Here is a 13,308-nt window from a genome sequence, read left to right on the forward strand (position 1 = left end):
TCCGGAGTCCTCCACTACGGTGCCCTTCACAGCGCTACGTCGCTTTGTGATGTTAAACCAAATAAACTAAACCAAAGCAAACGATTGCGAAGAGAGAGAAATCTGGCAACGCACCTAAAAGAGACTACTCGGGCACTTTTATATTGACTCAGAGTAATTAGTTATGCTCACTTAAAATAGTTTATTTAGAGACACTTATGCTTTGCTTCTGGCTGCCACCAGTATACTGAAAGAACATTATTTTTATCGCCTAAAAATCTTGAAATGGAATGTCCGCGGTTCTGCAGGTAGAGTCTCTCCGATGAATGCTTCGCTAATTAATGTTTACAGCCATCGTTGAATTTCGTTAGCATTGCTCTGCACAGACTGCGTCTCCGTTTCCGCCTTTCAATTCGGATAAATATAGACGCAGCGTCTGTAAAACGACATGTAGGACATGTCGACGTAAATTACCTACACCAGAAAACTTCTGCGTATACATGTTTGCATAATGAATGCAATGAGAAATGGCGGTTTTGGAAGTAAATGATTGGTAATTTGTCCAGGCACATATGTACAGAAATGGAAGTCAATTAAAATTCTCTTATTTACAATTTACTATAAATTTCTAATATATGCTCAAGGCGAATTCGACTATCATCATCATCATCATCATCATCATCATCATCATCATCAGCCTGACTTACCCGCTGCAGGGCGAATTAGCCTCTCCCATATTTCTCCAATACTTCGTATCTATACCTTTGTACCTATACACGGTTAAATCATGCCCAAAGCGTCCATATTGTGCTTTTGTAAACCTTCCCCCATTCAAACTCACGAATCGCCCTGCACACAACGTCCTTTTGCGCACGTTTTTCATACAAAATACCATGCATATATTTTTTTCTCTTTTTGATATTTGAAACATCACTAAACACCTTGTCTTTAAAATGGAAATGAGCTTATCGATATCTCTATTTAAATATGTGATTATATGTGCTTCGTTTCAGCATTGCATAAAAACTATTATCTTTCAAACAGTTATTTTTTTGATAATGCGTATATAATTATGACAGTCTTTTGACGTTTTGCTGCCTTTCCTTGCAGAATGGGCTTGCAAGTTCACACTAGCTAAACGTATACGCGACGGTAGCATCATACTTGCATAATAAAAACGATATCTTGCAACTGAAGTGCTTGCACAGAAACGTTGTGCGCTCTATTTATCGCAAATATAGATGATTCACGTCGGTGCTAATGAAACAACGCAATATACACGTTATAGGATCCCGAAAGGGCCTCCTTTTCAGTGCTTACAAGAAAAATTATACAAGTTTGTCTAAATTCGTAAAAGCTGATTGTAAGATCAGGGATACACGCAAGAAGACTCACTGGCACCAATGCTTCCCCCGCACAAATACACTTGAAAACAGTTTCAGCTTCCCATGTTGTTCGTCAGGTGATATTTGCAACAGAAGTGGAACATCGCCTTTTTTTTTCATTTGTTTTTAGTTTTGTATTACTATGGGGGGGGAGGGGGGCTGTCTTTGTTTCCTTTAATCTGATACTTTTTATTTGTACTCTGCTATCAATACCTGTGCGTGTTTGCCATTCTTTGTAAAATGATTGAATGTGCCCCTCCTGCTAGGACCCTGGATGGTCTGAAATATTTAAAGCCTTAACACTAGTGCTTCTCTCGGTGCTATCATAGCTTACAGTGTTTGTGTACCGAGGAAAAAGATAACTGCGAAGTGCATGGACAGGAGAACATCGCATCAACCACTGAAGCGACCATGGAAGCCCCTGTTGCCTGTTGAATCAACAAATCTTACACATGGCACATCAGTATGCTTTGAAGGCAGTAACGATCTCCCCGGGCATGTTCCCAAATATCGCCTGGCGATACTGACGTAGACACGAATTGGACAATAAGCGGGATGTGTTTTATCGCACGTACGACCCAGACGTGGCTGTGAAAACATCTGTTCGCGTCCACTTAGGTATCTGCAACCTTCGAACCTGCTTTCCTGTTCAAGAATGAGTACATAAACTAGGAAGAGTAGTCCTAGTGAGAGGGGAGCAAAAAGACGTCAACTAACCTGACATGACGTCGCCCGGTCGCTGGTAAAAGCCTGCAGTTCTGGCGAGCCAATCTAAAGACACGTGTGACTTGATGCCGTGCTCGGCCAGCGTCGGGTGGAACGCACTTCCCGGCAACAGTCCGGGTAAGCCGGCGGGCAGGCCACCGCCTGCCTGAAGTCCGTACAGCGGGTGTCCTGCCTGAAGCACGGGGTGATAGCCCGGAAGGGCTCCTAACAGTCTCCCGGCTGCTTGAGATGCAACCACGGCCGCCACCGAAGCTGGCACCGATGGTGGTGGCGGGCTACCGGGCTCGCCCTCGGAGCAACTTCCTGGCGACTTGGACGCAGGGGTCGCCCGTCCCGAAGAGTCTCGGGCCAGCAAGGCTTCGATGCAGAAAGACTTGGCCGTGGATGCTGCGGCCGCTGCAGCCGCCGCGGCCGCCACGGTAGTGTCTGCCATTCTGCCGTCCTCTCTGCAACACTATTCGCGTTCTTAGGAACGCGAATTCCCCTACTCCGAAGCACTGCAGGCAAGAGAGCCCTTGGGTTTACAGTTCGCCGTCGACGAAGCGGCTCACAGAGCCTGGTGGACGGACCTGTCGTAGCTGGCGGTAACGAAGCGCCTCCGCTTCGTGTCTCCGGCGCGATGTATGTATCTCGCACTCTCGCTCGCGTGACGCGGCGCCGACTCTTTGCTACACCGTTTTCGCTACTCACACGCGCACGCCCAGGGAACAGATTCGGCGCGGACTCGATCGCGTCTCGTCGGAGCGAACGGCGCCGTAAAGAGAAGGATGGGGGAACAGAGGGTAAGGGGGACCCGCTTCAGCGATAGCGCGCCCGCGCGCTGGCTCCGGGAGCGGCCGCCGGGCTCTGCGCGTAGCGGAAGGGGCGGCGCTAGGCCTAACCGCTAGGCCTAATGCGTTGCGGATGGCGCTGTTGGAGAGCTGCTGCTGCTCCGAGGCCGGGTTTTCGGAAGGCGGGGTTCGGGCGCCGGAGGAGGAGGAGCAGGAGGATGTGGAGGTGGGAAAAGCGCTGCTCTTCCCTTTCGACCGACGCCGTGTCTCTTTCTCACTCTCTCTCGCTTCTCCCGCTTTCGAACTCCAGTGCGCGCTGCTCCTCACCCTCCACGGAGGCTTGCGCGGTCCGGGGCTTCGATTGCGGCCCGACGTTAGAAGGATTTGCGAGCGCTCTCAATTGGACTCGCATTGTTGTATACTTGCGTAGCTCGGCCTGTGAAGCCGGTGTGTTACGTGCGGATGAATCGACACCCTGAGTGGCGCAGTTTTGTGAGGTTGGCAGATGGCCTCATTGCGCTAATCCTTCGCCACTTTGCGGTGGCAATGGCGCGAACCATGGGCTGGCAATGGGAGCCGATGTGTGAGGTTGTAGATAGATGCTAGCGGGGGTGTCGCTGTCTTTCATGGAGGCGCGGCTTAAACGAGCCTGTACTGCTGTCGTTCCTGTTTTAACTTCATTAAGACCTGTTACGGCCTCGTTACTATTTCACGGATAATAAAATGTCTGTCCTCTGAATCTCTGTCTGGACACAGTGACCACATTGTGGTAAAAGTGACAGTTAGGACGCGTATTACCACCTCCTATTTTGTCGAGCTTTGGAGAACGTCCTGATGTCGAGGCGGGAGTAGGTGTCAGGGGCCTATCTGTCCAACAACCCTGTAACATATAGTATGACTAGCTTGCGGTTACTACCGGATTCACTCGATTCTAAGCAGCCACTTTTTGTCGCGATCGCAATGCCCAAAGTGAGCTAGTTGCTTAGATTCTAAAATCTACCCCCCCCCCCCCCCCCTCCCTTCCCCATTTGTTTCCGCGTCGATATCTTGAGGGGACGGGCGCGAGAAACAACACTGTAGTTGGCAAACATTTTCCACAACGCGGAGCCCTTGAAATTCAAGCTGTGCAGCTCTCTTCAAACTCATTCTGATTTTCGTTACGGATGCCAAAGAGCTGCTACCAAACAAAGCAACGCGGGCTCGCGATGCTTGCGAAACCTGCTGGGTCCGCCGAATGGCCGCTGATTCCGGGACCACGTGAGGACACTCTGATAGAGCAATCGGGGTCACTTTTGGCCGGCTTTCTGTCGTCTTGGGCTGACAAACGTCGTGTGAGTGTCAAAATGCAGTAACACAAGTAGCTGGAGATCGCACGAGATCGCACAATCGTGTCTCCAACGGCTCGGACTCGGCTGAATGAGCAAGTGCGCTGGCAGCCTTGTATACGTATTAGACGCCTTCTTCCTCGCAAAAAAGGGGAGTGCTTAGGTCCGAATGCAAACTTTTGCCATTTTTGTTTTGCGAATTATTAGTGGGGGAGGGGGGATGCTTAGAATTACCAAAATACAAATGTATGATGCATAAGTTCTATATAAAATTGCAAAAATTAATGGCACATTAGTTTAAAATGTAGGAGCGTTTTCTTCTGTGAGACCTTTCACCGCTCATATGCTTTATTGGCGATTGACAATTCGAAATACCCAGAGGGTTGCCGGAGAGGTTATTTAACGTCATGCAGTTAACAACGCCAAACGTGTGCAGAACGGGTTGCTTTTAGAACGTATGTATATTCGTTTTAAATCCGTGTTTATCATAGGCAGGCCATGTATTAAACGTTATCAAAGTAATAAACATATTTGTTATTACATTGGTGTGAAGCTCGATATGGACTATATTTTGGACAAACATGCACAATGTCATACCGGGGCAGATAGAAATTATTTAAGCAGCATTAATGTTATGAAAGCGAACACCAAAGGGAATGAAAGTGCTTTCGTTTAGCCGAGTTTCGTCAATGCGATCGATTCGCAGACGTACGTGTTTCATATTGCGCGGGGCCCTCGAAGGCTTTATATAATAGTCACATAAATCACGTCTCGTGAATAAATGGCCAAAGCGAGTCGTTTGCGACAAGGAATATTGCAAGAACTCTCTTAGGCTCCCCCAGGCAGCACTAACCGTGACCCAATATATTTATTATGTTGGCAATGCGTTGTTCCTGCGTTGAACCAGGAATTGCCGACATTATGCCAGCATTGAGCCAATGCATTGTGCTGCCTGGGCCGCCTTGGATCCTCGTTCGCATACATGCATTTTCCAACACGGGTAACCCTCAATCTGAAAGAACGCGCACCTGCATGGCTTATACGGGGATCATCCCAGGCAGCACAACTAATGGTCCAATATTGGTACGATATCGGCAACTGCCGACCCAACACAGGACCGGTCGTTTGCCAATGCAGTGCCATCATTGGGCCGACTGTTCTCCTCAACATCACATATTTGTTTTTTCCTCACAACGCTGACGCAAGATTTTCTGGGAAACGGGGCATTTAATGCTATCGCGACAAAATACAACCAAAAAAGCACTTTATCTATAAGGTTAGGATTTGAGCATGGTGATTCACAGAGCAGTAGAAATTTTGCTATATCTTGGGTGCTTTAATCAAATGATTATATTCACCGTTATAGATAATACGGTCTATTCATAATACCCATTATGGTGAACCATGGTGTGATGACGTGTGTCTTACTCGACTGTTTACGTACACGTGAACAGCTGGCATATTTCCTCAATTATCTGAAAACTGCTTATTGTAGCTTTCTATGTCGCAACCATCAGAGAGATATTTTGCAGCGTACGGCACTCATGCACTGTGAAATATGGAGGATGCGTAAACCGCGCATTTCCCAGCTGTAAAACCACGTTAAGAAAAAAGGTCTTCGTTCAGGCATTTGTCATTTTGCGCTACCCTTTCAGTATATTTACTCAAAATAGTGGGAAGAGAAGAGATGGTTGGTGCCGTCTATATTTTGTTTTCATCGCAGTGTAATAGAAATGCGACAGAAACGCACGGGACCCAGCGGGCTCCAGGAAATTTGATCTTAGCCGTCTATTGTACGGCCACTGAAGTCTCCATGCGAATGAGTAAATACCTTTAAACAGTTTGGTCCGCAGAATAATTTTCATGACTTTAGTTGTCTATATTCAGAGGGTTCTGTTTGTGGGGCATGACTATGTGAACGCCTAACAGGTTACATTTCGAAGGCAATTCTTTCTGAGGCCCCAATTTTAAAAATCTTTTTATTTGCCGTTTGTCAGGTATACGCAAGTGTTTAGGAATGCCAGATATATATTCCTTCCTCGAAAGTAACGACCTTACTTGCAAACCTACAGTAATTTTGTTATAGCTCATTTCGGAGAATAAGTCAGGACAATAAAGAGGACATATATGTGCTTCTTTCATATCTGACAGCCATCTAACTTTTGCCTCCATTAGAGACCCGAAAAGTACATAATCAAATAGCAATAAGCTAATGCGCCTAAGCAAAACAATGGCGAATTCTTCGATTCCGAGAAAACCCCGCAATTTCCGGTTCAAAAATAAAATCATTATTTTTCTTACTATGCATGACTCAGATGCTGTTATACTGTATGCGTCCAGTGGTCCACAAAATTCAACTACGCGCCACCGCACTTCGCTCTCACCACCATCTCCTGTTCTTTCTTTCACCCATTCGCCGCCTCCCCCGATAAATCACCGTGACCGAAAAGGAGCACGTCTCAGACCAAGGCGCCGAGCAAGAGAGAGGAGCTCCGGAGGACGAAAGAGGGAGGGGCATTCATTACGACTGCTGTCGACGTCATTAAAGCACGCTTGCGCGCCGCGGAAACGAAACACTGCCCTCTCCGCCGAAACAATAACCGTATAAGATGATGGCTGCTGAGAGTGTGGCGTTGGTGGTGGCAAGAGGACGGAGGGAAACGTGATGGCGAACTGGAAGCAGTAAAATTGCTCCCCTTTCCCGAGGAAATTTCTGCTTAGCGCGGCATCACGTCCACACAAATAGCTCTCCCGGTGTACGAAAGAGAAACGTCCTCGGAATGCAGTTGATGACGATGAAGAAGACAGCGCGCCAACGCGACTAGGGCTGCCGCTCAAAGGACTGCTTCGAATAAAGCGGAGAAAGAAACACCGTCTTTTTTTTTTGTTTCTTTTTTGATAAGAAGGCAGAGAGTGAAACTGAGAGAGGGAACATTTTGGCGCGAAGCTGGAAGCGGAGCGAGCGGAATATATGTTGGTGCGCGCCGGATAACGGGGCTGCCGGCAGACGTGGCGTCATCGACCGGATCCGTCGGCGGTCTCCGTCCAGGCGGAAAAAAAAAAAAAAAAAAAAAAAAAAAACGTAGGTGGAGTCTTTTGTTGTGACGTCATCTCTCTGAAGGCGGAGCCTGGCGGCCGCTGTCGATAGCCGCGGGAGGCGGGTACTCCGCCGCGTCGGGAACGATAATATACCCCCGCCTCATTTTCCAAGATGGCCGCGATTAACGGTTACTGCTTGGAGAGGAGGAAGAAACACAAAATAAGAAAAATAATGTCGAGGAAGCGAGCGAAGAGAAAGAAAGAAACGGCGGAGAGAGTGAGAAAGGAACGTAAGCGCAACAAACGACGATCAGCGCTCCGGGTCTCGGCTGATTGTTGCGGTTGGCGCTCTTGAACACACAGATCGGCGAGCCTTCTGGCGCGATTAGGAAAGGAACGGGAAGATATATACTCTTTTATCGCCGCGTCGATAAAGGGCAGAAAGAGCCCAATTAAAGGCTGGTGACGTCAGCGGTCGTTACCGCGCGACGCTTTGCTCGGGATCGTGGGTTGGGAAAGTTATAGCGCCATGATGTCACACAGACGCGCTGTTAGCTACCCTTCTTTGTACTTCAGTTTGGGCTCGCATCATGCTATACACTCGGAGCAAAGCACATCGGAATCAACGTTTGGGAGCAGTGCGCACGTACAGTCTTTATCAAAAGTTTATAGCCGAGAGGGTTTGCTTTTAAGCCTTATAATATGACTCCTGTAATAATCGTGGAAGTCCTAGCCATTGGAGAGGGTAGGGCGAAAAATCTCTTCGCATTCAGCAAGTATGGAAACCTGGGAATGCATTACGAGCCACATATTATCGCTCAGAAGTAGACCCCCTGGGCTGTAAACTTTTGATAAAGGCTGTACATGTGAGTATACGAGCGTATATACTTCTTGAAGAGCGGAATGCATTAGAAATCACTTGTCTGGAGGAATGCAGCATGTTTTAATCAATGGAACGGCATGAATACGTGTCACTGTAACCTCTGGTGTGTCCTGCGTGTCTGCTTAGGGCATTTGTTACATTAGTCTTTATAAATGATGTTGTACAAGATATTGACTGCAAAGTGAGATTATATGCCGATGAATCTGCCATTTACAAGAATATAGAAAATGATCGTCGCATCAACAGTTTACACAATGCACTGATCAAAATTCATGACTGGTGCACTGAGTGAGACATGTATCTAAGCAGTTGTAAATGTCCACTTGTGTCATTCACTCGCAAATGTTTTTCTGTGAGATCAGCATATATCATTTGGGCGGACTGTACTTCTTGGAAAGCCCCAACGTTACAATTGTCTAGGGGCCTATTCTTCAGGAAACTTTGCATGGAAACAGACACGCTGAATATTTAACCTCAATGTAATCTAGAAAACCTTGTTCGATATCTTTACACAGCCCTCTCCCAGCCCTCGAAAGTAAACGAATACTTATATTTAGCAAATGTTCACCCAGCATTCGCTTACGCGGAATATGGGACCCTCAAAACTCTAATCTTAAAGAAAAACTTAAACGCATCAAAAACCGCGCTGCCAAGTTTGTTTGTAGTAAGTATAACTTCACCTGATTGATTGATTGATTGATTGATTGATTGATTGATTGATTTATAGGAAGGAAAAGGCGCGGTAACTGTCACACTTGTTTTCTGTACACACCACCACCGCGCCGTAAGGGAAGGGAGGAAGGTGGGAGTTAAAGTGGAAAGAGGGAAAGAGGGGCCGTAGTGGAGGGCTACGGAGTAATTTCGACCACCTGGGGATCTTTAACGTGCACTGACATCGCACAGCAGACGGTATAACTTCCGTACCAGTATTACATAATTAGCTAAAGAGAACCTTGGTTGAAAAACACTATAGCACAGCGCCGATTGACCTGTAAATTAGAACTTTTTCTCCGAAATTATTTTGGACTCAGGAAAAAGCAAAAGCGTGTATATTTTATCTCCCCACTTCATCTATAAACGATGGGATCAAGAGCATAAAGCTATTATAACACACTGTCGAGCTGCACTCTATACCGTAATTCTTTTTTTTTTTTCTCGCATACTTCCACAGTGGTTTCCTAAGTGCGTTGACGAATACAAAATGTGTTCAGACGTAGCCTTATAATTTTCCGGAGGTGAACGTACATCATCACGTTTGGTTCATTTATTTGGCAGGCATTGCGCTTCAGTCGATAGTGTGCCCTTTCCATTCACTGTGCTGTGAATGTTTACACTGCGGCATTTTGAAGCCAGTTGCCGTCGAGCTGACCTTTCGGTGTTCTGTGTGGTTTGTTAATTTCTTATACTGTTAACTGCATTTCGCTGTCTTGCTTTCTTTTGTTGCGTTCATATAAGACATACGATTTCCAACAAGCCCCCCCCCCCCCCCCCCCCCCCCATTTCAATAATGCCATTAAGGAGTTGGAGGGATATAAATAAATAAATAAATAAATAAATAAATAAATAAATAAATAAATAAATAAATAAATAAATAAATAAATAAATAAATAGCCGTGACTTCAATTTCACGCGGCTATTATGCTCGTTTCTTTCACTTTATAACCCGTCGTATGCCGGCTCCCTTACATACATATATGCCCACTTAATATCACGAGATGCAGTCAATATTGCCACCTGGTGCCAATATAGTTTCAATATACAATATAATATATACATACGTGACAATATATAGTTTCTTTCCACTGTCCTCAAATTGCATCGTCATTCAGGTGCCACCTGATCTAACAATACAAGGTCGTGTGAGAGGCTATACTTATGTATTATACACTAAACTGTTCTAGCAGCGCACGTTAAAGATCCCCAGGTGGTCAAAATTACTAGCAAGCCCTCCTTTTCATCTCTATCCACTTTCAGTCCCACCTCCCTCCCTTCGCTTACGTCGCGGTTCAGGTGTCCATAGAAACAAGTGTGACAGATACTGCGCCTTTTCCTTCCCGTGAATCAATTATTATTATGATTCTATGAACCATACACCAGGGCCCTTCTAAGCAGAAAAGCATTCGAAGAAGCAAAATTTCATCGGCGTGACTGGCGCAGTCTATGTTTATACACGTTTTTTTTTTTTTTTTTTTTTTTTGCGTCGCCTCGATAACATTATGTTTCCTTCAAAAAGAATATTCGAAGATGTATGTTCGTACTCGGGAGAGCATGCTTAAACTTAAAAGGAACCTTATTCGTCCATTTTACTGTATAAAGCAGCACAGATCAACTTGTCCGCCGTCGGCCTTTACAAAAATTCATCCAATTTACTTTTCGCTGATGCGCCATATAGTTTTGCATATGTGCGTTCATTGCGGGTCAGGTATCCGTTTTTGGGACTTATTAAAAATTTGGCACGTTTTATGGGTAACAACATGCAATTGAGGCCTGTTTTTTTTTTTTTATGCCTGTTATATTTATGTATAAATGTTTATTTGTGTTATACTTTATTTCCTCTTATAGTTGATTCCTTTTATTTATTGTCTATTTACCCACATACTGCATCCTGCTGAGAGGCTATACGGCTGGAGGAGGTAAAACAAATGTACAAATCACGAGGGAACGCATTGTAAGAAAACGTCACCAATCGTAGTCTCAAAATTATTTAAAATGCACAGCAGGAGTATATGGAGGCCGAAAAAAACTAGAAATTGCGTTGAAATCATCGATACTTGTCGGATTGGTTTCTTAATGATGATGTGTTTGGTATTTGTTTTTTAGTTGCCAAGAGACATACATAGCGGGGTGTTAACCTGTGCCAGAGCTTGAACGTTGCATAAAATGGAGATAGCCCTATATGCGAGGCACATTTTAATAAGGCCAAAAATATTATCAATATCGGTGGCATAGCGAATGTACAATTTGTTTCTATGAATTCCAAATTACTTTTTTGTAGTTTTATTTATTTATTAATACTGAAAGCCTTCTTCAGGCTCATACAGAAGTGGGTAAAGTCACGTATACGTACATATCAACAGCATAAACAAAAATCAGAAAAATCAACACACTTGAACTGGCAATAATCGACACGGTCAATTAACCTCTTTTTCTTGAGCGAAAAGATGTTAAAACGTTTTCAAAAAGGCATCATGATTTGTAGTGTTAAAGATTTCTCTTGGTAACACGTTGTCTTCAGAAAAACGCGAGTATTTAAATGCGTTGGTACGCATTTAGATACTCCGAGGGATAGTTCTTCAGAATGTCGTAATAGATTTATTATGGCTACTTCAGATAGAGGGACAGCGAGAGTAATTTCAAGTAATTCCCCTTAACTATATTTAATCGAGTACGACAAAAATAGAAAAGAAATTTCTTTGCAACTGCTTTTCGACGGCAAAACAACGGCGAAGTTCATGCAGCATATACGAATTTCCTGTCGTGAGTTCCTCGAATATGTGAAATCTAATATTTAAAAGGGATTTTTTTTCCCAACTTTTCGGGAAAGTTACGCTCAGTATACGGGTCCCAGATTATGTCCGCATATTAAAGTATATGTCGCAAAAATAATTACTCGGAAGTTTATTTTACTTGCGCTTAAGCCATTGCTATAGTCTTCTTCGAAGAAACTCGAGCTGCATATTTAAACGTGCTTCTTAATATGTGTGTTTGATTTTAGGTTCTGGGTTAATGTGGTCCTCAAGTATTTTGCTTTTTCTACGCGTGGTGTTGGGCAACCAGATAACATATAGTTGGAGGACAGTAGAATTTCGTTCTTTATGGTTATACACGTCAAAACGTCAATCCGCCTTTTTCACAAGACCGCTATGAGCATGCGTGCCTCTCCTCCTGCTTGAAAACAAACCACCAGCCCCCCTGCTCATGCGCAGTTCTTAGCCTCCGTGATCGGCGCATCCTGAGCTGATCTCAGGGGTCATGCGCAGTTCATATTCGTGACAGGCGGATGCGACAGATGGCGGTAGCTGTCAAGAACACATATCAACATTTTGCAGGTGGCTACGTCTCAAAATGACATTTGCAACCAGTAGCAGATGAATTTTCAACCACTCCCAGAGGGAGCCACATTTTGTCAAAAAGGCGGATTTTCATGTCCCATGTTGCAAACCAGACAAAAAAATTTGTAAAGAAGATTGAATTTTTATTTCACAGAGCTGCTCACGGCTGTGTAAATCAAGTAGACATCTGCAAATAGCCTCATTGTCATAGCATGATCCGCACACAAATGAATATCGCTCACACATATCGCTCACATATCGCTCGTGTGTGCCTCTCTGTTCTTCTTGTCCCGTCTTTTTTGCGCAGTTTTGTATTTCCTTACGGCAAGAAACAGCATACAGGGGGCCAAAAGAAACGGAGGCCTCTAGCTCCCCGAGAGCACTTCCAGGTAATCCGAGTTAGCACTGTTTATTGCAACGAACTATTTTTGGTTGAAAAGGTGCGCTTCTATCCATGATACTACTGTCTGGTCTGTACCTATTGACTTTAGCTTCAGAATCAGTTTTCATTGATGAACACGATTGAGAGCTTTGTCAAAGTCTACCAGGATTGCATCAGCCTGTAGTCGATAATCAATTATTGAGGCCATGTGATGTGTAATTTGAAGCAGTTGAATAACGGTCGAGCTTTTTCTTTTTTTCGAAAGCCATGTTGTCTGGTGTGGAGTATATTATTCTCTTCGACGTATGTTATGATAGCTTTATGTATTATGTGGCGCATTACCTCGCAACAGAAACTAATTATTGATATTTGTCGGTATGTATTTACCGACACATTTTTGCCAGGTATCACAGAATAGGTATCACGTTCAAATGTAGCCAGTATTGTGAAACAATACACCAGTTTTAAGAGACACATTACATTTTGCGCACAAAAAAGGTAGCCCGTTCAGCGTCGCGCCTAACTAATGCTTCTAAAATGCTATCAGGACCAATGACATTTTTCATATCAATTTCTGAGAGCAAGTTTAGGGCGCCTGCTTGCGTTATCCCTGCCTTAGACATGTGGGTAGTTTACTGCCCATGGGCTATGTTCACCGGAGTGCTTGCGTAGTTATAAAATTTAACACAGTGCCAGCAAAAAAAGAATGAGAAGAATTTATCCCACAAAGTTGTGGGAATTCTAAACAACGCAGCTCTATTTTTCCA

General features: G+C 44.6%; 1 protein-coding gene and 1 long non-coding RNA gene across 2 annotated transcripts in view; one reads left to right on the forward strand and one right to left on the reverse strand.

Annotated features, from left to right (window-relative positions):
- LOC146173189 (uncharacterized) overlaps positions 1-2,523 on the reverse strand; it is an 89,468-nt gene extending 86,945 nt beyond the window's left edge. The window contains exon 1 of the mRNA XM_084584593.1: positions 2,082-2,523. Within this exon, the coding sequence (XP_084440719.1) occupies positions 2,082-2,523 (442 nt within the window). The remainder of the gene's footprint in view (positions 1-2,081) is intronic.
- LOC146173188 (uncharacterized) overlaps positions 1-13,308 on the forward strand; it is a 303,454-nt gene that overhangs the window by 98,464 nt on the left and 191,682 nt on the right. The window lies entirely within an intron of this gene.

Source organism: Amblyomma maculatum, chromosome 11 (genome assembly GCF_055883805.1).
Source record: "Amblyomma maculatum isolate TAMU_Amacu chromosome 11, ASM5588380v1, whole genome shotgun sequence".
NCBI lineage: Eukaryota > Metazoa > Arthropoda > Arachnida > Ixodida > Ixodidae > Amblyomma > Amblyomma maculatum.